At 50.9% G+C, this 27,044-nt stretch overlaps 1 protein-coding gene across 1 annotated transcript in view; it reads right to left on the bottom strand.

Annotated features, from left to right (window-relative positions):
* Positions 1-14,810: 14,810 nt before the first annotated feature.
* LOC142923965 (uncharacterized) overlaps positions 14,811-27,044 on the bottom strand; it is a 40,327-nt gene continuing 28,093 nt past the window's right edge. Inside the window, exons 7-8 of the mRNA XM_076064997.1 lie at positions 22,955-23,009; positions 14,811-15,309 (exon numbers count right to left, since the gene is read on the bottom strand). Of these exons, the coding sequence (XP_075921112.1) occupies positions 15,221-15,309; positions 22,955-23,009 (144 nt within the window). The 3' untranslated portion in view covers positions 14,811-15,220. The remainder of the gene's footprint in view (positions 15,310-22,954; positions 23,010-27,044) is intronic.

The raw sequence follows: 27,044 nt of genomic DNA, 5'->3' as shown, positions 1-27,044 counted from the left end.
AGTGAGTGAGTGGTGAGTGAGTGAGTGGTGAGTGGTGAGTGGAGTGGTGAGTGAGTGGTGGGTGAGTGAGTGGTGAGTGAGTGGTGAGTGAGTGGTGAGTGAGTGGTGAGTGAGTGGTGAGTGGTGAGTGGGTGAGTGAGTGGTGAGTGAGTGAGTGGTGAGTGAGTGGTGAGTGAGTGGGTGAGTGAGTGGTGAGTGAGTGGTGAGTGAGTGGTGAGTGAGTGGTGAGTGAGTGGTGAGTGAGTGCGTGAGTGAGTGGAGTGGATGAGTGAGGGGTGAGTGATCGGTGCGTGAGTATGTGAGTGAGTGGTGAGTGAGTGCGTGAGTGAGTGAGTGAGTGAGTGAGTGAGTGGGTGAGTGGGTGTGAGTGAGTGTGAGTGGGGAGTGGTGAGTGAGTGGTGAGTGAGTGGTGAGTGAGTGGTGAGTGGTGAGTGAGTGGTGAGTGAGTGGTGAGTGAGTGATGAGTGAGTGGTGAGTGAGTGGTGAGTGAGTGAGTGAGTGAGTGGTGAGTGAGTGAGTGAGTGGTGAGTGAGTGGTGAGTGAGTGGTGAGTGAGTGGTGAGTGAGTGGTGAGTGAGTGGTGAGTGAGTGGTGAGTGGTGAGTGGTGAGTGAGTGGTGAGTGAGTGTGAGTGAGTGGTGAGTGAGTGGTGAGTGAGTGGTGAGTGAGTGAGTGAGTGAGTGGTGAGTGAGTGGTGAGTGGGTGGTGAGTGAGTGGTGAGTGAGTGGTGAGTGAGTGGTGAGTGAGTGGTGAGTGGTGAGTGAGTGGTGAGTGAGTGGTGAGTGAGTGGTGAGTGAGTGGTGAGTGAGTGGTGAGTGAGTGGTGAGTGAGTGAGTGAGTGGTGAGTGAGTGGTGAGTGAGTGGTGAGTGAGTGAGTGAGTGGTGAGTGAGTGGTGAGTGAGTGGTGAGTGAGTGGTGAGTGAGTGAGTGAGTGGTGAGTGAGTGGTGAGTGAGTGGTGAGTGAGTGGTGAGTGAGTGGTGAGTGAGTGGTGAGTGAGTGAGTGGTGAGTGAGTGGTGAGTGAGTGAGTGGTGAGTGAGTGGTGAGTGAGTGGTGAGTGAGTGGTGAGTGAGTGAGTGGTGAGTGAGTGGTGAGTGAGTGGTGAGGGGTGAGTGAGTGGTGAGTGAGTGGTGAGTGAGTGGTGAGTGAGTGGTGAGTGAGTGGTGAGTGGAGAGTGAGTGGTGAGTGAGTGGTGAGTGAGTGGTGAGTGAGTGGTGAGTGAGTGGTGAGTGAGTGGTGAGTGAGTGGTGAGTGAGTGGTGAGTGAGTGGTGAGTGAGTGGTGAGTGAGTGTGTGAGTGAGTGGTGGTGAGTGGAGTGAGTGGTGAGTGGTGAGTGAGTGGTGAGTGAGTGGTGAGTGAGTGAGTGAGTGGTGAGTGAGTGGTGAGTGAGTGGTGAGTGGTGAGTGAGTGGTGAGTGAGTGGTGAGTGAGTGGTGAGTGAGTGGTGAGTGAGTGGTGAGTGAGTGAGTGAGTGGTGAGTGAGTGGTGAGTGGTGAGTGAGTGAGTGAGTGGTGAGTGAGTGGTGAGTGAGTGAGTGAGTGGTGAGTGAGTGGTGAGTGAGTGGTGAGTGAGTGGTGAGTGAGTGAGTGGTGAGTGAGTGGTGAGTGAGTGGTGAGTGAGTGGTGAGTGGGTGGTGAGTGAGTGAGTGGTGAGTGAGTGAGTGAGTGGTGAGTGAGTGAGTGGTGAGTGAGTGGTGAGTGAGTGGTGAGTGAGTGGTGAGTGAGTGGTGAGTGAGTGGTGAGTGAGTGAGTGAGTGGTGAGTGGTGAGTGAGTGAGTGGTGGTGAGTGAGTGGTGAGTGAGTGGTGAGTGAGTGAGTGGTGAGTGAGTGGTGAGTGAGTGAGTGGTGAGTGAGTGGTGAGTGAGTGGTGAGTGAGTGAGTGAGTGGTGGAGTGAGTGGTGAGTGAGTGAGTGGTGAGTGAGTGGTGAGTGAGTGGTGAGTGAGTGGTGAGTGAGTGGTGAGTGAGTGGTGAGTGAGTGAGTGGTGAGTGAGTGGTGAGTGGTGAGTGAGTGGTGAGTGAGTGGTGAGTGAGTGGTGAGTGGTGAGTGAGTGAGCGGTGAGGTTAGTGGTGAGTGAGTGAGTGGTGAGTGAGGTGAGTGAGTGGTGAGTGAGTGGTGAGTGAGTGAGTGAGTGGTGAGTGAGTGAGCGGCTGAGTGAGTGGTTGAGTGAGTGAGTGGTGAGTGAGTGAGTGGTGAGTGAGTGGTGAGTGAGTGGTGAGTGAGTGGTGAGTGAGTGGTGAGTGAGTGAGTGGTGAGTGAGTGGTGAGTGGTGAGTGAGTGGTGAGTGAGTGGTGGGTGAGTGAGTGGTGAGTGGGTGGTGAGTGAGTGGTGAGTGAGTGGTGAGTGGGTGGTGAGTGAGTGGTGAGTGAGTGAGTGGTGAGTGGGTGTGGTGAGTGAGTGAGTGAGTGAGTGGTGGTGAGTGAGTGGTGAGTGAGTGGTGAGTGAGTGGTGAGTGAGTGAGTGAGTGAGTGGTGAGTGAGTGAGTGAGTGGTGAGTGAGTGGTGAGTGAGTGGTGAGTGAGTGGTGAGTGGTGAGTGAGTGGTGAGTGAGTGGGTGAGTGAGTGAGTGGTGAGTGGTGAGTGAGTGGTGGTGAGTGAGTGGTGAGTGAGTGGTGAGTGAGTGGTGAGTGAGTGGTGAGTGAGTGGTGAGTGAGTGGTGAGTGAGTGGTGAGTGGGTGGTGAGTGAGTGGTGAGTGGGTGAGTGAGTGAGTGGTGAGTGAGTGGTGAGTGAGTGGTGAGTGAGTGGTGAGTGAGTGGTGAGTGGGTGGTGAGTGAGTGGTGAGTGAGTGGTGAGTGAGTGGTGAGTGGGTGACCTTGCCACTGTAGATCTCAAAGAAGGTTGCGTAGATGCGGAGGGAGTGGACGTGGGGGAGAGCGAGGAGGGCAAAAGCATCACGAGCTGCACACACAGAGACACAGAGACACAGACAGAGACACAGAGACACAGAGACAGAGACACGGGGGGGTGAGACACGGAGACAGAGACACAGACACAGAGACACAGAGACACAGAGACACGGGGGGGTGAGACACGGAGACAGAGACACACAGAGACACAGACACAGACAGAGACACAGAGACACGGGGTGGGTGAGACAGAGACACAGAGATACACAGACACAGACAGAGACACACACAGAGACACAGAGACACAGAGAGAGACACAGAGACACGGGGGGTGAGACACAGAGACAGAGACAGAGAGACAGAGACACAGAGACACGGAGACACGGAGACACAGAGACAGAGACACAGAGACACAGAGAGAGAGACAGAGAGAGACACAGAGACAGACACACAGAGACACAGAGACACAGAGACACGGAGACACAGAGACAGAGAGACACAGAGACAGAGAGACACAGACACAGAGAGACAGAGACAGACAGAGACACAGAGACACGGAGACACAGAGACACAGAGACACAGAGACAGCGAGACATAGACACAGAGACACAGAGACAGAGACAGAGAGACACAGAGACACGGAGACACAGAGACAGAGACACAGAGACACGGGGGGGGGGGTGAGACACAGAGACACAGAGACAGAGTCACAGAGACACAGACACAGAGAGACAGACAGAGACACAGAGACAAAGAGACACAGAGACACAGACACAGAGACACGGGGGGGTGAGACACAGAGACACAGAGACAGACTGAGACACACTGAGACAGACTGAGACACACTGAGACACACTGAGACAGACTGAGACACACTGAGACAGACTGAGACACACTGAGACAGACTGAGACACACTGAGACACACTGAGACACACTGAGACAGACTGAGACAGAGTGAGACAGACTGAGACACACTGAGACACACTGCGACACACTGAGACACACTGAGACACACTGAGACAGACTGAGACACTCTAAGACACACTGAGACACACTGAGACACACTGAGACAGACTGAGACACACTGAGACACACTGAGACACACTGAGACACACAGAGAGACACGCTGAGACAGACTGAGACACACTGAGACACACTGAGACAGACTGAGACACACTGAGACAGACTGAGACACACTGAGACACACTGAGACAGACTGAGACACACTGAGACACACTGAGACAGACTGAGACAGACTGAGACACACTGAGACAGACTGAGACAGACTGAGACACACTGAGACAGACTGAGACACACTGAGACAGACTGAGACAGACTGAGACACTCTGAGACAGACTGAGACAGACTGAGACACACTGAGACAGACTGAGACAGACTGAGACACACTGAGACAGACTGAGACACACTGAGACACACTGAGACAGACTGAGACACACTGAGACACGCTGAGACAGACTGAGACAGACTGAGACACACTGAGACAAAGACACACTGAGACACACTGAGACAGAGACAGACTGAGACAGACTGAGACACACTGAGACACACTGAGACAGACTGAGACACACTGAGACACACTGAGACACACTGAGACAGACTGAGACAGACTGAGACACACTGAGACACACTGAGACAGACTGAGACACACTGAGACAGACTGAGACACACTGAGACACTCTGAGACACACTGAGACAGACTGAGACAGACTGAGACACTCTGAGACAGACTGAGACAGACTGAGACACACTGAGACACACTGAGACACACTGAGATAGACTGAGACAGACTGAGACAGACTGAGACACACTGAGACAGACTGAGACACACTGAGACAGACTGAGACACACTGAGACACACTGAGACACACTGAGACAGACTGAGACACACTGAGACACACTGAGACACACTGAGACAGACTGAGACACACTGAGACACACTGAGACACACTGAGACACACTGAGACACACTGATACACACTGAGACACACTGAGACAGACTGAGACACACTGAGACACACTGAGACAGACTGAGACAGAGTGAGACACACTGAGACACACTGAGACACACTGAGACAGAATGAGACAGACTGAGACACACTGAGACAGACTGAGACAGAGACACACTGAGACACACTGAGACAGAGACACACTGAGACACACTGAGACAGACTGAGACAGACTGAGACACACTGAGACACACTGAGACAGACTGAGACAGACTGAGACACACTGAGACAGACTGAGACACACTGAGACACACTGAGACAGACTGAGACAGACTGAGACACACTGAGACACACTGAGACACACTGAGACACACTGAGACAGACTGAGACAGACTGAGACACAGTGAGACACACTGAGACAGACTGAGACACACTGAGACACACTGAGACAGACTGAGACAGACTGAGACACACTGAGACAGACTGAGACACACAGAGACACACTGAGACACACTGAGACACACTGAGACACACTGAGACAAACTGAGACAGACTGAGACACACTGAGACACACTGAGACACACTGAGACACACTGAGACAGAGACAGACTGAGACAGACTGAGACAGACTGAGACAGACTGAGACACACTGAGACAGACTGAGACACACTGAGACACTCTGAGACAGACTGAGACACACTGAGACACACTGAGACACACTGAGACAGACTGAGACAGAGACACTCTGAGACACACTGAGACAGACTGAGACACACTGAGACAGACTGAGACACGCTGAGACAGACTGAGACACACTGAGACACACTGAGACACACTGAGACACACTGAGACAGACTGAGACAGAGACACTCTGAGACACACTGAGACAGACTGAGACACACTGAGACAGACTGAGACACGCTGAGACAGACTGAGACAGACTGAGACACACTGAGACACACTGAGACACACTGAGACAGACTGAGACACGCTGAGACACGCTGAGACACACTGAGACACACTGAGACACTCTGAGACACACTGAGACACTCTGAGACACTCTGAGACAGACTGAGACACACTGAGACAGACTGAGACAGACTGAGACACGCTGAGACACACTGAGACACACTGAGACAGACTGAGACACTCTGAGACACACTGAGACACTCTGAGACACTCTGAGACAGACTGAGACACACTGAGACAGACTGAGACAGACTGAGACACACTGAGACACACTGAGACACACAGAGACACGCTGAGACACACTGAGACACACTGAGACAGACTGAGACAGACTGAGACAAACTGAGACACACAGAGACAGACTGAGACACACTGAGACAGACTGAGACACACTGAGACAGACTGAGACAGACTGAGACACACTGAGACACACTGAGACAGACTGAGACACACTGAGACAGACTGAGACACACTGAGACACACTGAGACACACTGAGACACACTGAGACAGACTGAGACACACTGAGACACACTGAGACACACTGAGACACACTGAGACACACTGAGACAGACTGAGACACACTGAGACAGAGTGAGACACACTGAGACACACTGAGACAGAGACACACTGAGACAGACTGAGACACACTGAGACAGACTGAGACACGCTGAGACACACTGAGACACACTGAGACACACTGAGACAGACTGAGACAGACTGAGACACACTGAGACAGACTGAGACACACTGAGACACACTGAGACACACTGAGACACACTGAGACACTCTGAGACAGACTGAGACAGACTGAGACACACTGAGACACACTGAGACACACTGAGACACACTGAGACACACTGAGACACACTGAGACAGAGACACACTGAGACAGACTGAGACACACTGAGACAGACTGAGACAGACTGAGACACACTGAGACAGACTGAGACACACTGGGACACACTGAGACAGACTGAGACACACTGAGACACACTGAGACACACTGAGACAGACTGAGACAGACTGAGACACACTGAGACAGACTGAGACAGACTGAGACACACTGAGACAGACTGAGACACACTGAGACACACTGAGACACACTGAGACTGAGACACACTGAGACACGCTGAGACAGACTGAGACACACTGAGACACACTGAGACACACTGAGACACTCTGAGACAGACTGAGACACACTGAGACAGACTGAGACACACTGAGACACACTGAGACAGACTGAGACACGCTGAGACACACTGAGACACTCTGAGACACACTGAGACACGCTGAGACACACTGAGACACACTGAGACACACTGAGACACACAGAGACACACTGAGACAGACTGAGACACACTGAAACACACTGAGACAGAGACAGACTGAGACACACTGAGACACACTGAGACACACTGAGACACACTGAGACACACTGAGACAGACTGAGACACACTGAGACACACTGAGACAGACTGAGACAGACTGAGACACACTGAGACAGACTGAGACACACTGAGACACACTGAGACAGACTGAGACAGACTGAGACACACTGAGACAGACTGAGACAGACTGAGACACACTGAGACAGACTGAGACACACTGAGACACACTGAGACAGACTGAGACACACTGAGACACACTGGGACACACTGAGACAGACTGAGACACACTGAGACACACTGAGACAGACTGAGACAGACTGAGACACACTGAGACAGACTGAGACAGACTGAGACACACTGAGACAGACTGAGACACACTGAGACAGACTGAGACACACTGAGACAGACTGAGACAGACTGAGACACACTGAGACACACTGAGACACACTGAGACAGACTGAGACACACTGAGACACACTGAGACAGACTGAGACACACTGAGACACACTGAGACAGACTGAGACAGACTGAGACACACTGAGACAGACTGAGACACACTGAGACACTCTGAGACAGACTGAGACACACTGAGACACACTGAGACAGACTGAGACAGACAGAGACACACTGAGACACACTGAGACACACTGAGACAGACTGAGACAGACAGAGACACACTGAGACACACTGAGACACACTGAGACAGACTGAGACAGACTGAGACACACTGAGACACACTGAGACAGACTGAGACACACTGAGACACACTGAGACAGACTGAGACAGACAGAGACACACTGAGACACACTGAGACACACTGAGACAGACTGAGACAGACTGAGACACACTGAGACACACTGAGACACTCTGAGACAGACTGAGACACACTGAGACACACTGAGACAGACTGAGACAGACAGAGACACACTGAGACACACTGAGACACACTGAGACAGACTGAGACAGACAGAGACACACTGAGACACACTGAGACACACTGAGACACACTGAGACAGACTGAGACACACTGAGACACACTTAGACAGACTGAGACACACTGAGACACACTGAGACACACTGAGACACACTGAGACACACTGAGACACTCTGAGACAGACTGAGACACTCTGAGACACACTGAGACACACTGAGACACTCTGAGACACACTGAGACACACTGAGACAGACTGAGACACACTGAGACACACTGAGACAGACTGAGACACACTGAGACAGACTGAGACACGCTGAGACACGCTGAGACACAGTGAGACACACTGAGACAGACTGAGACAGACTGAGACACACTGAGACACACTGAGACACACTGAGACACACTGAGACAGACTGAGACACTCTGAGACACACTGAGACACACTGAGACACACTGAGACAGACAGAGACACACTGAGACACACTGAGACAAACTGAGACAGACTGAGACACACTGAGACAGACTGAGACACACTGAGACAGACTGAGACACACTGAGACACACTGAGACAGACTGAGACAGACTGAGACACACTGAGACACACTGAGACAGACTGAGACAGACTGAGACACTCTGAGACACTCTGAGACACACTGAGACACACTGAGACACACTGAGACAAACTGAGACACTCTGAGACACACTGAGACACACTGAGACACACTGAGACACACTGAGACAGACTGAGACAGACTGAGCCACACTGAGACACACTGACACACACTGAGACACTCTGAGACACACTGAGACACACTGAGACAGACTGAGACACACTGAGACACTCTGAGACACACTGAGACACACTGATACAGACTGAGACACTCTGAGACACACTGAGACAGACTGAGACACACCGAGACAGACTGAGACACACTGAGACACTCTGAGACACACTGAGACACACTGAGACAGAGACACACAGAGACACATTGAGACACACTGAGACAGACTGAGACACACTGAGACAGACTGAGACACACTGCGACAGACTGAGACACACTGAGACAGACTGAGACACACTGAGATAGAGACACACAGAGACACATTGAGACACACTGAGACACACTGAGACACACTGAGACAGAGACACACTGAGACACGCTGAGACACACTGAGACACACTGAGACAGACTGAGATACACTGAGACACACTGAGACACACTGAGACAGAGTGAGACAGACTGAGACAGACTGAGACACACTGAGACACACTGAGACACACTGAGACAGACTGAGACAGACTGAGACACACTGAGACACACTGAGACAGACTGAGACACACTGAGACACACTGAGACACACTGAGACACAGTGAGACACACTGAGACACACTGAGACACACTGAGACAGACTGAGACAGACTGAGACACACTGAGACACACTGAGACAGACTGAGACACACTGAGACACACTGAGACACACTGAGACACAGTGAGACACACTGAGACACACTGAGACACACTGAGACACACTGAGACAGACTGAGACAGACTGAGACACTCTGAGACAGACTGAGACAGACTGAGACACACTGAGACAGACTGAGACACACTGAGACACACTGAGACACACTGAGACACACTGAGACACAGTGAGACAGACTGAGACAGACTGAGACAGACTGAGACACTCTGAGACACACTGAGACACACTGAGACAGACTGAGACAGACTGAGACACTCTGAGACACACTGAGACAGACTGAGACAGACTGAGACACACTGAGACACACTGAGACACAGTGAGACACACTGAGACACACTGAGACACACTGAGACACACTGAGACAGACTGAGACAGACTGAGACAGACTGAGAAACACTGAGACAGACTGAGACACACTGAGACACACTGAGACACACTGAGACAGACTGAGACACACTGAGACACACTGAGACACACTGAGACAGACTGAGACACACTGAGACACACTGAGACACACTGAGACAGACTGAGACACACTGAGACACACTGAGACACACTGAGACAGACTGAGACACACTGAGACACACTGAGACAGACTGAGACACTCTGAGACACACTGAGACAGACTGAGACACACTGAGACACACTGAGACACACTGAGACACACTGAGACACACTGAGACACACTGAGACAGACTGAGACACACTGAGACACACTGAGACAGACTGAGACAGACTGAGACAGACTGAGACAGACTGAGACACACTGAGACACACTGAGACACTCTGAGACAGACTGAGACACACTGAGACAGACTGAGACACACTGAGACACACTGAGACACACTGAGACAGACTGACTTGCTAGTGCGTAGATTCCATTGTTGCAGTCCTGGGAATTCCCTGTGAAATCTCCTCCCATCGTCTGTGATAGAATCATCATCATCATCATCATCAGGAGCATCATCATCAACATCATCATCAACATCATCATCATCAGGAGCATCATCATCATCATCAACATCATCATCATCAGGAGCATCATTATCAACATCATCATCAACATAATCATCAACATCATCAACATCATCATCAGGAGCATCATCATCAACATCATCATCAACATCATCATCATCAGGAGCATCATTATCAACATCATCATCAACATCATTAACATCATCATCAACATCATCATCATCATCATCAACATCATCATCAACATCATCATCATCATCAACATCATCAACATCATCATCATCATCAACATCATCAACATCATCATCATCAACATCATCATCAACATCATCATCATCAACATCACCATCATCATCACCATCATCATCACCATCATCATCAGCATCATCATCATCATCAACATCATCATCACCATCATCATCATCAACATCATCAACATCATCATCAGGAGCATCATCATCAACATCATCATCACCACCATCATCATCATCAACATCATCATCATCAGGAGCATCATCATCAACATCATCATCAACATCATCATCATCAACATCATCATCATCAACATCATCATTATCAACATCATCATCAACATCATCATCATCAACATCATCATTATCAACATCATCATCATCAACATCACCACCATCACCACCATCACCACCATCACCACCACCAGCATCACCATCATCACCACCATCACCATCACCACCACCATCACCACCACCATCACCATCACCACCACCATCACCACCACCACCATCACCACCATCACCACCATCACCACCACCACCACCACCATCACCACCACCACCACCATCACCACCACCACCACCACTACCATCACCACCACCACCACCATCACCACCACCACCACCACCATCACCACCACCACCACCATCACCATCACCATCACCACCACCACCATCACCACCACCACCATCACCACCACCATCACCACCACCATCACCACCACCACCATCACCATCACCACCACCATCACCACCATCACCACCACCACCATCACCACCACCACCATCACCACCACCACCACCACCATCACCACCACCATCACCACCACCATCACCATCACCACCATCACCACCACCACCATCACCACCACCATCACCACCATCACCATCACCACCACCACCACCACCATCACCACCATCACCACCACCACCACCATCACCACCACCATCACCACCACCATCACCACCACCACCACCACCATCACCACCACCATCACCACCACCATCACCACCATCACCACCATCACCACCACCACCATCACCACCACCATCACAACCACCACCTACATGAGTTTTGCCGCTCCCCGTTTGCCCATAAGCGAAGCAAGTGGCCATCGCTCCATCAAACACCGCCTGGACTAGCGGCCTGGCTGTGAGACTGAGACACACAGAGAGACACAGAGACACACACAGAGACACAGAGACACACACAGAGACACAGAGACACACACAGAGAGAGACACAAAGACACAGAGACACACAGAGAGAGACACAGAGACACACACAGAGACACAGAGAGACACAGAGAGACACAGAGACACACACAGAGGCACAGAGACACACAGAGACACACACACAGAGACACACACACAGAGACACAGAGACACACAGAGACACACACAGAGACACACACAGAGACACAGAGACACACACAGAGACACAGAGACACAGAGACACACACAGAGACACAGAGACACACACAGAGACACAGAGACACAGAGACACACAGAGACACAGAGACACAGAGACACACACAGAGGCACACACAGAGACACAGAGACACACAGAGACACACACACAGAGACACACACACACAGACACAGAGACACACAGAGACACACACAGAGACACAGAGACACACACAGAGACACACAGAGACACACAGAGACACAGAGACACACACAGAGACACACAGAGACACACACAGAGACACACAGAGACACACACAGAGACACACAGAGACACACACAGAGACACAGAGACAGACACAGAGACACAGAGACACACAGAGAGACACACACAGAGACACAGAGACACACACAGAGACACAGAGACACACACAGAGACACAGAGACACACACAGAGACACAGAGACACACACAGAGACACAGAGACACACACAGAGACACACAGAGACATAGAGACACACACACAGAGACACACACACAGACACACAGAGACACACACAGAGACACACAGAGACACAGAGACACAGAGACACACACAGAGACACAGAGACACACAGAGACACACAGAGAGACACACACAGAGACACTCACAGAGACACAGAGACACACAGAGAGACACAGAGACACACACAGAGACAGAGACACACAGAGACACACACAGAGACACAGAGACACACACAGAGACAGAGACACACAGAGACACACAGAGACACACACAGAGACACACACAGAGACAGAGACACACAAAGACACACAGAGACACACACAGAGACACAGAGACACACAGAGACACACACAGAGACACACACAGAGACAGAGACACACAAAGACACACAGAGACACACAGAGACAGAGACACACACAGAGACACAGAGATAGACACAGAGACACACAGAGACACACACAGAGACACAAACAGACAGAGACACAGAGAGTGAGTGTCTCTCTGAGTGAGTGACTGTCTCTCTGAGTGAGTGACTGTCTCTCTGAGTGAGTGTCTCTCTGAGTGAGTGTCTCTCTGAGTGAGTGAGTGTCTCTCTGAGTGAGTGACTGTCTCTCTGAGTGTCTCTCTGAGTGAGTGTCTCTCTAAGTGAGTGAGTGTCTCTCTGAGTGAGTAAGTGTCTGAGTGAGTGAGTAAGTGTCTGAGTGAGTGAGTGAGTGTCTGAGTGAGTGAGTGAGTGTCTGAGTGAGTGAGTGAGTGTCTGAGTGAGTGAGTGAGTGTCTGAGTGAGTAAGTGAGTAAGTGTCTGAGTGAGTGAGTGTGTGAGTGAGTGAGTGAGTGTCTGAGTGAGTGTCTCTCTGAGTGAGTGAGTGTCTCTCTGAGTGAGTGAGTGTCTCTCTGAGCGAATGAGTGTCTCTCTGAGTGTCTCTCTGAGTGATTGAGAGTCTCTCTGAGTGAGTGAGTGTCTCTCTGAGCGAGTGAGTGTCTCTCTGAGTGTCTCTCTGAGTGAGTGAGAGTCTCTCTGAGTGAGTGAGTGTCTCTCTGAGTGAGTGAGTGTCTCTCTGAGTGAGTGTCTCTCTGAGTGAGTGAGTGTCTGAGTGAGTATCTCTCTGAGCGAGTGAGTGTCTCTCTGAGTGAGTGAGTGTCTCTCTGAGTGAGTGAGTGTCTCTCTGAGCGAGTGAGTGTCTCTCTGAGTGAGTGTCTCTCTGAGTGAGTGAGTGTCTGAGTGAGTATCTCTCTGAGCGAGTGAGTGTCTCTCTGAGTGAGTGAGTGTCTCTCTGAGTGAGTGAGTGTCTCTCTGAGCGAGTGAGTGTCTCTCTGAGTGAGTGTCTCTCTGAGTGAGTGAGTGTCTCTCTGAACAAGTGAGTGTCTCTCTGAGTGAGTGAGTGTCTCTCTGAGCGAGTGAGTGTCTATCTGAGTGAATGAGTGAGTGAGTGTCTCTCTGAGTGAGTGAGTGTCTCTCTGAGTGAGTGAGTGTCTCTCTGAGTGAGTGAGTGTCTCTCTGAGTGAGTGAGTGTCTGAGTGAGTGAGTGAGTGTCTGAGTGAGTGTCTGAGTGAGTGAGTGAGTGTCTCTCTGAGTGAGTGTCTCTCTGAGTGAGTGAGTGTCTCTCTGAGTGAGTGAGTGTCTGAGTGAGTGAGTGAGTGTCTCTCTGAGTGAGTGAGTGTCTGAGTGAGTGAGTGAGTGTCTGAGTGAGTGTCTGAGTGAGTGAGTGAGTGTCTGAGTGAGTGTCTGAGTGTCTGAGTGAGTGTCTGAGTGAGTGAGTGTCTGAGTGAGTGTCTGAGTGAGTGTCTGAGTGAGTGTCTGAGTGAGTGAGTGAGTGTCTGAGTGAGTGAGTGAGTGTCTGAGTGAGTGTCTGAGTGAGTGTCTGAGTGAGTGTCTGAGTGAGTGTCTGAGTGTCCTCACCGGTAAACATCCTCATTGGAAGAGTTCTCATTGAAGACGACATCAAATCGGAAGCTCTGATTCTCTATGACCTTGGTGAGGTCCACCTTGACACGAGCCTCATGGACAACCACAATGTCTCGAGACACCACAGAGACAACGTCTGTCTCCCGCTGGGACAACTCTACACTCAGACAGGGAGACAGAGACAACACAGAGAGACAACTCTACACACAGACAGGGAGACAACACAGAGAGACAACTCTACACACAGACAGGGAGCAAGAGACACACACAGAGACAACTCTACACACAGACAGGGAGACAACACAGAGAGACAACTCTACACACAGACAGGGAGCAAGAGACACACACAGAGACAACTCTACACTCAGACAGAGAGACAGAGACAACGTCTGTCTCCCGCTGGGACAACTCTACACTCAGACAGGGACACAGAGACAACACAGAGAGACAACTCTACACACAGACAGGGAGACAACACAGAGAGACAACTCTACACACAGACAGGGAGCAAGAGACACACACAGAGACAACTCTACACTCAGACAGAGAGACAGAGACAACGTCTGTCTCCCGCTGGGACAACTCTACACTCAGACAGGGACACAGAGACAACACAGAGAGACAACTCTACACTCAGACAGAGAGACAGAGACAACGTCTGTCTCCCGCTGGGACAACTCTACACTCAGACAGGGACACAGAGACAACACAGAGAGACAACTCTACACTCAGACAGGGAGACAGAGACAACACACAGAGACAACTCTACACTCAGACAGGGAGACAGAGACACTCACAGAGAGACAACTCTACACTCAGACAGGGAGACAGAGACACACACAGAGAGACAACTCTACACTCAGACAGGGAGACAGAGACACACACAGAGAGACAACTCTACACTCAGACAGGGAGACAGAGACACACACAGAGAGACAACTCTACACTCAGACAGGAAGACAGAGACACAGACAGAGAGACAACTCTACACTCAGACAGGGAGACAGAGACACAGACAGAGAGACAACTCTACACTCAGACAGGGAGACAGAGACACAGACAGAGAGACAACTCTACACTCAGACAGGGAGACAGAGACACAGACAGAGAGACAACTCTACACTCAGACAGGGAGACAACACAGAGAGACAACTCTACACTCAGACAGGGAGACAGAGACACACACAGAGAGACAACTCTACACTCAGACAGGGAGACAGAGACAACACAGAGAGACAACTCTACACTCAGACAGGGAGACAACACAGAGAGACAACTCTACACTCAGACAGGGACACAGAGACAACACAGAGAGACAACTCTACACTCAGACAGGGAGACAGAGACACACACAGAGAGACAACTCTACACTCAGACAGGGAGACATAGACAACACAGAGAGACAACTCTACACTCAGACAGGGAGACAGAGACAACACAGAGAGACAACTCTACACTCAGACAGAGAGACAGAGACACAGACAGAGAGACAACTCTACACTCAGACAGGGAGACAGAGACACTACAGAGAGACAACTCTACACTCAGACAGGGAGACAGAGACACACACAGAGAGACAACTCTACACTCAGACAGGGAGACAGAGACAACACAGAGAGACAACTCTACACTCAGACAGAGACACACACAGAGAGACAACTCTACACTCACACAGGGAGACAGAGACACAGACAGAGAGACAACTCTACACTCAGACAGGGAGACAGAGACACACAGAGAGACAACTCTACACTCAGACAGGGAGACAGAGACACAGACAGAGAGACAACTCTACACTCAGACAGGGAGACAGAGACACAGACAGAGAGACAACTCTACACTCAGACAGGGAGACAGAGACAACACAGAGAGACAACTCTACACTCAGACAGGGAGACAGAGACACACACAGAGAGACAACTCTACACTCAGACAGGGAGACAGAGACAACACAGAGAGACAACTCTACACTCAGACAGGGAGACAGAGACACAGACAGAGAGACAACTCTACACACAGACAGGGAGACAGAGACACACACAGAGAGACAACTCTACACTCAGACAGGGAGACAGAGACACAGACAGAGAGACAACTCTACACTCAGACAGGGAGACAGAGACACTCACAGAGAGACAACTCTACACTCAGACAGGGAGACAGAGACACAGACAGAGAGACAACTCTACACACAGACAGGGAGACAGAGACACAGACAGAGAGACAACTCTACACTCAGACAGGGAGACAGAGACACAGACAGAGAGACAACTCTACACACAGACAGGGAGACAGAGACACACACAGAGAGACAACTCTACACTCAGACAGGGAGACAGAGACACAGACAGAGAGACAACTCTACACTCAGACAGGGAGACAGAGACACACACAGAGAGACAACTCTACACTCAGACAGGGACACAGAGACAACACAGAAAGACAACTCTACACTCAGACAGGGAGACAGAGACACAGACAGAGAGACAACTCTACACTCAGACAGGGAGACAGAGACACACACAGAGAGACAACTCTACACTCAGACAGGGAGACAGAGACACACACAGAGAGACAACTCTACACTCAGACAGGGAGACAGAGACACAGACAGAGAGACAACTCTACACTCAGACAGGGAGACAGAGACACACACAGAGAGACAACTCTACACTCAGACAGGGAGACAACACAGAGAGACAACTCTACACTCAGACAGGGAGACAACACAGAGAGACAACTCTACACTCAGACAGGGAGACATAGACAACACAGAGAGACAACTCTACACTCAGACAGGGAGACAAAGACACAGACAGAGAGACAACTCTACACTCAGACAGGGAGACAGAGACAACACAGAGAGACAACTCTACACTCAGACAGGGAGACAGAGACACAGACAGAGAGACAACTCTACACTCAGACAGGGACACAGAGACAACACAGAGAGACAACTCTACACTCAGACAAGGAGACAGAGACACAGACAGAGAGACAACTCTACACTCAGACAGGGAGACAGAGACACAGACAGAGAGACAACTCTACACTCAGACAGGGAGACAGAGACACACAGAGAGAGACAACTCTACACTCAGACAGGGAGACAGAGACACACACAGAGAGACAACTCTACACTCAGACAGGGAGACAGAGACACACACAGAGAGACAACTCTACACTCAGACAGGGACACAGAGACAACACACAGAGAGACAACTCTACACTCAGACAGAGACACCCACAGAGAGACAATTCTACACTCAGACAGGGAGACAGAGACACACACAGAGAGACAACTCTACACTCAGACAGGGACACAGAGACAACACACAGAGAGACAACTCTACACTCAGACAGAGACACCCACAGAGAGACAATTCTACACTCAGACAGGGAGACAGAGACACACACAGAGAGACAACTCTACACTCAGACAGGGAGACAGAGACAACACAGAGAGACAACTCTACACTCAGACAGGGAGACAGAGACAACACAGAGAGACAACTCTACACTCAGACAGGGAGACAGAGACACACACAGAGAGACAACTCTACACACAGACAGGGAGACAGAGACACACACAGAGAGACAACTCTACACTCAGACAGGGAGACAGAGACACTACAGAGAGACAACTCTACACTCAGACAGGGAGACAGAGACACACACAGAGAGACAACTCTACACTCAGACAGGGAGACAGAGACAACACAGAGAGACAACTCTACACTCAGACAGGGAGACAGAGACACACACAGAGAGACAACTCTACACTCAGACAGGGAGACAGAGACACACACAGAGAGACAACTCTACACTCAGACAGGGAGACAGAGACACACACAGAGAGACAACTCTACACACAGACAGGGAGACAGAGACACACACAGAGAGACAACTCTACACTCAGACAGGGAGACAGAGACACAGACAGAGAGACAACTCTACACTCAGACAGGGAGACAGAGACACACACAGAGAGACAACTCTACACTCAGACAGAGAAACAGAGACACAGACAGAGAGACAACTCTACACTCAGACAGGGAGACAGAGACACAGACAGAGAGACAACTCTACACTCAGACAGGGAGACAGAGACACACACAGAGAGACAACTCTACACTCAGACAGGGAGACAGAGACAACACAGAGAGACAACTCTACACTCAGACAGGGAGACAGAGACACACACAGAGAGACAACTCTACACTCAGACAGGGAGACAGAGACACAGACAGAGAGACAACTCTACACTCAGACAGGGAGACAGAGACACTCACAGAGAGACAACTCTACACTCAGACAGGGAGACAGAGACACAGACAGAGAGACAACTCTACACTCAGACAGGGAGACAGAGACAACACAGAGAGACAACTCTACACTCAGACAGGGAGACAGAGACACACAGAGAGACAACTCTACACTCAGACAGAGACAACACAGAGACAACACAGAGAGACAACTCTACACTCAGACAGGGAGACAGAGAGACAACTCTACACTCAGACAGGGAGACAGAGACAACACAGAGAGACAACTCTACACTCAGACAGGGAGACAGAGACACAGACAGAGAGACAACTCTACACTCAGACAGGGAGACAGAGACAACACAGAGAGACAACTCTACACTCAGACAGGGAGACAGAGACACACACAGAGAGACAACTCTACACTCAGACAGGGAGACAGAGACACAGACAGAGAGACAACTCTACACTCAGACAGGGAGACAGAGACACACACAGAGAGACAACTCTACACTCAGACAGAGAGACAGAGACACAGAGAGACAACTCTACACTCAGACAGGGAGACAGAGACAACACAGAGAGACAACTCTACACTCAGACAGGGAGACAGAGACCCAGACAGAGAGACAACTCTACACTCAGACAGGGAGACAGAGACACACACAGAGAGACAACTCTACACTCAGACAGGGAGACAGAGACCCAGACAGAGAGACAACTCTACACTCAGACAGGGAGACAGAGACAACACAGAGAGACAACTCTACACTCAGACAGGGAGACAGAGACACAGACAGAGAGACAACCCTACACTCAGACAGGGAGACAGAGACACACACAGAGAGACAACTCTACACTCAGACAGGGAGACAGAGACACAGAGAGACAACTCTACACTCAGACAGGGAGACAGAGACACACACAGAGAGACAACTCTACACTCAGACAGGGAGACAGAAACAACACAGAGAGACAACTCTACACTCAGACAGGGTGACAGAGACACACACAGAGAGACAACTCTACACTCAGACAGGGAGACAGAGACACACACAGAGAGACAACTCTACACTCAGACAGGGAGACAGAGACACACACAGAGAGACAACTCTACACTCAGACAGGGAGACAGAGACACACAGAGAGAGACAACTCTACACTCAGACAGAGAGACAGAGACACAGACAGAGAGACAACTCTACACTCAGACAGGGAGACAGAGACACACACAGAGAGACAACTCTACACTCAGACAGGGAGACAGAGACACAGACAGAGAGACAACTCTACACTCAGACAGGGAGACAGAGACACACACAGAGAGACAACTCTACACTCAGACAGGAAGACAGAGACACAGACAGAGAGACAACTCTACACTCAGACAGGGAGACAGAGACACAGACAGAGAGACAACTCTACACTCAGACAGGGAGACAGAGACACACACAGAGAGACAACTCTACACTCAGACAGGGAGACAGAGACACAGACAGAGAGACAACTCTACACTCAGACAGGGAGACAGAGACACAGACAGAGAGACAACTCTACACTCAGACAGGGAGACAGAGACACACACAGAGAGACAACTCTACACTCAGACAGGGAGACAGAGACACAGACAGAGAGACAACTCTACACTCAGACAGGGAGACAGAGACAACAGAGAGAGACAACTCTACACTCAGACAGGGAGACAGAGACACAGACAGAGAGACAACTCTACACTCAGACAGGGAGACAGAGACACAGACAGAGAGACAACTCTACACTCAGACAGGGAGACAGAGACACACACAGAGAGACAACTCTACACTCAGACAGGGAGACAGAGACACACACAGAGAGACAACTCTACACTCAGACAGGGAGACAGAGACACAGACAGAGAGACAACTCTACACTCAGACAGGGAGACAGAGACAACACAGAGAGACAACTCTACACTCAGACAGGGAGACAGAGACACAGACAGAGAGACAACTCTACACTCAGACAGGGAGACAGAGACAACACAGAGAGACAACTCTACACTCAGACAGGGAGACAGAGACACACACAGAGAGACAACTCTACACTCAGACAGGGAGACAGAGACACAGACAGAGAGACAACTCTACACTCAGACAGGGAGACAGAGACACACACAGAGAGACAACTCTACACTCAGACAGAGAGACAGAGACACAGAGAGACAACTCTACACTCAGACAGGGAGACAGAGACAACACAGAGAGACAACTCTACACTCAGACAGGGAGACAGAGACCCAGACAGAGAGACAACTCTACACTCAGACAGGGAGACAGAGACCCAGACAGAGAGACAACTCTACACTCAGACAGGGAGACAGAGACAACACAGAGAGACAACTCTACACTCAGACAGGGAGACAGAGACACAGACAGAGAGACAACTCTACACTCAGACAGGGAGACAGAGACACACACAGAGAGACAACTCTACACTCAGACAGGGAGACAGAGGCACAGAGAGACAACTCTACACTCAGACAGGGAGACAGAGACACACACAGAGAGACAACTCTACACTCAGACAGGGAGACAGAAACAACACAGAGAGACAACTCTACACTCAGACAGGGTGACAGAGACACACACAGAGAGACAACTCTACACTCAGACAGGGAGACAGAGACACACACAGAGAGACAACTCTACACTCAGACAGGGAGACAGAGACACACACAGAGAGACAACTCTACACTCAGACAGGGAGACAGAGACACACAGAGAGAGACAACTCTACACTCAGACAGAGAGACAGAGACACAGACAGAGAGACAACTCTACACTCAGACAGGGAGACAGAGACACACACAGAGAGACAACTCTACACTCAGACAGGGAGACAGAGACACAGACAGAGAGACAACTCTACACTCAGACAGGGAGACAGAGACACACACAGAGAGACAACTCTACACTCAGACAGGGAGACAGAGACACAGACAGAGAGACAACTCTACACTCAGACAGGGAGACAGAGACACAGACAGAGAGACAACTCTACACTCAGACAGGGAGACAGAGACAACACAGAGAGACAACTCTACACTCAGACAGGGAGACAGAGACACACACAGAGAGACAACTCTACACTCAGACAGGGAGACAGAGACACAGACAGAGAGACAACTCTACACTCAGACAGGGAGACAGAGACAACAGAGAGAGACAACTCTACACTCAGACAGGGAGACAGAGACACAGACAGAGAGACAACTCTACACTCAGACAGGGAGACAGAGACACAGACAGAGAGACAACTCTACACTCAGACAGGGAGACAGAGACACACACAGAGAGACAACTCTACACTCAGACAGGGAGACAGAGACACACACAGAGAGACAACTCTACACTCAGACAGGGAGACAGAGACAACACACAGAGACAACTCTACACTCAGACAGGGAGACAGAGACACACACAGAGAGACAACTCTACACTCAGACAGAGAGACAGAGACATCATCACCATCACCACCATCACCACCACCACCACCATCACCATCACCACCACCACCATCACCACCACCACCATCACCACCATCACCACCACCATCACCACCACCATCACAACCACCACCATCACCACCACCACCATCACCACCATCACCACCACCACCATCACCACCATCATCACCATCACCACCATCACCACCACCACCACCACCATCACCACCATCACCACCATCACCACCACCATCACCACCACCATCACCACCACCATCACCACCACCACCACCACCACCACCATCACCACCACCATCACCACCACCATCACCACCACCATCACCATCACCACCACCATCACCACCACCATCACCACCACCATCACCATCACCACCACCATCACCACCACCATCACCACCACCATCACCACCACCATCACCACCACCACCACCATCACCACCACCATCACCACCACCATCACCACCACCATCACCATCACCACCACCATCACCACCACCATCACAACCACGACCATCACCACCACCATCGCCACCACCACCACCATCATCTCTCACCCTTCTTGTTTAAAGGCCTCTTGCGAACACAAACACAGATTCTGTGATCCTCCACCTGAAACACCAAATTCATCATTCCGTGGTTAATCCACTGCTGGATGAAGATCTCACCCATCCTCCCATTCCTCCCATCACTCCCTGTGTACCAGGCGAGGTAGTCAACATCTCCTGTAGAACAGGCGAGGTAGTCAACATCTCCTGTACACCAGGCGAGGTAGTCAACATCTCCTGTGTACCAGGCGAGGTGGTCAACATCTCCTGTAGACCAGGCGAGGTAGTCAACATCTCCTGTGTACCAGGCGAGGTAGTCAACATCTCCTGTACACCTGGCGAGGTAGTCAACATCTCCTGTAGACCAGGCGAGGTAGTCAACATCTCCTGTAGACTAGGCGAGGTAGTCAACATCTCCTGTGTACCAGGCGAGGTAGTCAACATCTCCTGTGTACCAGGCGAGGTAGTCAACATCTCCTGTGTACCAGGCGAGGTAGTCAACATCTCCTGTACACCAGGCGAGGTAGTCAACATCTCCTGTGTACCAGGCGAGGTGGTCAACATCTCCTGTAGAACAGGCGAGGTAGTCAACATCTCCTGTAGACCAGGCGAGGTAGTCAACATCTGTACAACAGGCGAGGTAGTCAACATCTCCTGTGTACCAGGCGAGGTAGTCAACATCTCCTGTATACCAGGCGAGGTAGTCAACATCTCCTGTACACCAGGAGAGGTAGTCAACATCTCATGTACACCAGGCGAGGTAGTCAACATCTCCTGTACACCAGGCGAGGTAGTCAACATCTGCTGTGTACCAGGCGAGGTAGTCAACATCTCCTGTACACCAGGCGAGGTAGTCAACATCTCCTGTAGACCAGGCGAGGTAGTCAACATCTCATGTACACCAGGCGAGGTAGTCAACATCTCCTGTACACCAGGCGAGGTAGTCAACATCTGCTGTGTACCAGGCGAGGTAGTCAACATCTCCTGTACACCAGGCGAGGTAGTCAACATCTCCTGTACACCAGGCGAGGTAGTCAACATCTCCTGTACACCAGGCGAGGTAGTCAACATCTCCTGTACACCAGGCGAGGTAGTCAACATCTCCTGTGTACCAGGCGAGGTAGTTAACATCTCCTGTAGACCAGGCGAGGTAGTCAACATCTCCTGTAGACCAGGCGAGGTAGTCAACATCTCCTGTACACCAGGCGAGGTAGTCAACATCTCCTGTACACCAGGCGAGGTAGTCAACATCTCCTGTAGACCAGGCGAGGTAGCCAACATCTCCTGTAGACTAGGCGAGGTAGTCAACATCTCCTGTAGACCAGGCGAGGTAGCCAACATCTCCTGTAGACTAGGCGAGGTAGTCAACATCTCCTGTACACCAGGCGAGGTAGTTAACATCTCCTGTACACCAGGCGAGGTAGTCAACATCTCCTGTACACCAGGCGAGGTAGTCAACATCTCCTGTACACCAGGCGAGGTAGTCAACATCTCCTGTGTACCAGGCGAGGTGGTCAACATCTCCTGTACACCAGGCGAGGTAGTCAACATCTCCTGTGTACCAGGCGAGGTAGTCAACATCTCCTGTAGACCAGGCGAGGTAGTCAACATCTCCTGTACACCAGGCGAGGTAGTCAACATCTCCTGTAGACCAGGCGAGGTAGTCAACATCTCCTGTGTACCAGGAGAGGTAGTCAACATCTCCTGTACACCAGGCGAGGTAGTCAACATCTCCTGTAGACCAGGCGAGGTAGTCAACATCTCCTGTGTACCAGGCGAGGTAGTCAACATCTCCTGTGTACCAGGCGAGGTAGTCAACATCTCCTGTAGACCAGGCGAGGTAGTCAACATCTCCTGTGTACCAGGCGAGGTAGTCAACATCTCCTGTGTACCAGGCGAGGTAGTCAACATCTCCTGTAGACCTGGCGAGGTAGTCAACATCTCCTGTGTACCAGGTGAGGTAGTCAACATCTCCTGTGTACCAGGCGAGGTAGTCAACATCTCCTGTAGACCAGGCGAGGTAGTCAACATCTCCTGTAGACCAGGCGAGGTAGTCAACATCTCCTGTAGACCAGGCGAGGTAGTCAACATCTCCTGTAGACCAGGCGAGGTAGTCAACATCTCCTGTACACCAGGCGAGGTAGTCAACATCTCCTGTGTACCAGGCGAGGTAGTCAACATCTCCTGTGTACCAGGCGAGGTAGTCAACATCTCCTGTGTACCAGGCGAGGTAGTCAACATCTCCTGTGTACCAGGCGAGGTAGTCAACATCTCCTGTGTACCAGGCGAGGTAGTCAACATCTCCTGTACACCAGGCGAGGTAGTCAACATCTCCTGTACACCAGGCGAGGTAGTCAACATCTCCTGTAGACCAGGCGAGGTAGTCAACATCTCCTGTGTACCAGGCGAGGTAGTCAACATCTCCTGTACACCAGGCGAGGTAGTCAACATCTCCTGTAGACCAGGCGAGGTAGTCAACATCTCCTGTACACCAGGCGAGGTAGTCAACATCTCCTGTGTACCAGGCGAGGTAGTCAACATCTCCTGTACACCAGGCGAGGTAGTCAACATCTCCTGTGTACCAGGCGAGGTAGTCAACATCTCCTGTGTACCAGGCGAGGTAGTCAACATCTCCTGTACACCAGGCGAGGTAGTCAACATCTCCTGTGTACCAGGCGAGGTAGTCAACATCTCCTGTGTACCAGGCGAGGTAGTCAACATCTCATGTACACCAGGCGAGGTAGTCAACATCTCCTGTATACCAGGCGAGGTAGTCAACATCTCCTGTGTACCAGGCGAGGTAGTCAACATCTCCTGTACACCAGGCGAGGTAGTCAACATCTCCTGTGTACCAGGCGAGGTAGTCAACATCTCCTGTGTACCAGGCGAGTTAGTCAACATCTCCTGTACACCAGGCGAGGTAGTCAACATCTCCTGTGTACCAGGTGAGGTAGTCAACATCTCCTGTGTACCAGGCGAGGTAGTCAACATCTCCTGTACACCAGGCGAGGTAGTCAACATCTCCTGTACACCAGGCGAGGTAGTCAACATCTCCTGTGTACCAGGCGAGGTAGTCAACATCTCCTGTACACCAGGCGAGGTAGTTAACATCTCCTGTACACCAGGCGAGGTAGTCAACATCTCCTGTGTACCAGGCGAGGTAGTCAACATCTCCTGTACACCAGGCGAGGTAGTCAACATCTCCTGTACACCAGGCGAGGTAGTCAACATCTTCTGTGTACCAGGCGAGGTAGTCAACATCTCCTGTGTACCAGGCGAGGTAGTCAACATCTCCTGTACACCAGGCGAGGTAGTCAACATCTCCTGTACACCAGGCGAGGTAGTCAACATCTCCTGTAGACCAGGCGAGGTAGTCAACATCTCCTGTAGACCAGGCGAGGTAGTCAACATCTCCTGTAGACCAGGCGAGGTAGTCAACATCTCCTGTGTACCAGGCGAGGTAGTCAACATCTCATGTACACCAGGCGAGGTAGTCAACATCTCCTGTGTACCAGGCGAGGTAGTCAACATCTCCTGTAGACCAGGCGAGGTAGTCAACATCTCCTGTGTACCAGGCGAGGTAGTCAACATCTTCTGTGTACCAGGCGAGGTAGTCAACATCTCCTGTGTACCAGGCGAGGTAGTCAACATCTCCTGTGTACCAGGCGAGGTAGTCAACATCTCCTGTACACCAGGCGAGGTAGTCAACATCTCCTGTGTACCAGGCGAGGTAGTCAACATCTCCTGTGTACCAGGCGAGGTAGTCAACATCTCCTGTGTACCAGGCGAGGTAGTCAACATCTCCTGTACACCAGGCGAGGTAGTCAACATCTCCTGTGTACCAGGCGAGGTAGTCAACATCTCATGTAGACCAGGCGAGGTAGTCAACATCTCCTGTAGACCAGGCGAGGTAGTCAACATCTCCTGTAAACCAGGCGAGGTAGTCAACATCTCCTGTAGACCAGGCGAGGTAGTCAACATCTCCTGTAGACCAGGCGAGGTAGTCAACATCTCCTGTAGACCAGGCGAGGTAGTCAACATCTCCTGTACACCAGGCGAGGTAGTCAACATCTCCTGTACACCAGGCGAGGTGGTCAAC

Source organism: Petromyzon marinus, unplaced genomic scaffold (assembly GCF_048934315.1).
Source record: "Petromyzon marinus isolate PM22_M1 ecotype Great Lakes invasive population unplaced genomic scaffold, UKy_Petmar_22M1.pri1.0 PM_Scaffold_97, whole genome shotgun sequence".
Classification (NCBI taxonomy): Eukaryota; Metazoa; Chordata; class Hyperoartia; order Petromyzontiformes; family Petromyzontidae; genus Petromyzon; species Petromyzon marinus.
The sequence above is the reverse complement of the archived record's forward strand: the minus strand, read 5'-3'. Positions and strand labels throughout refer to the sequence as shown.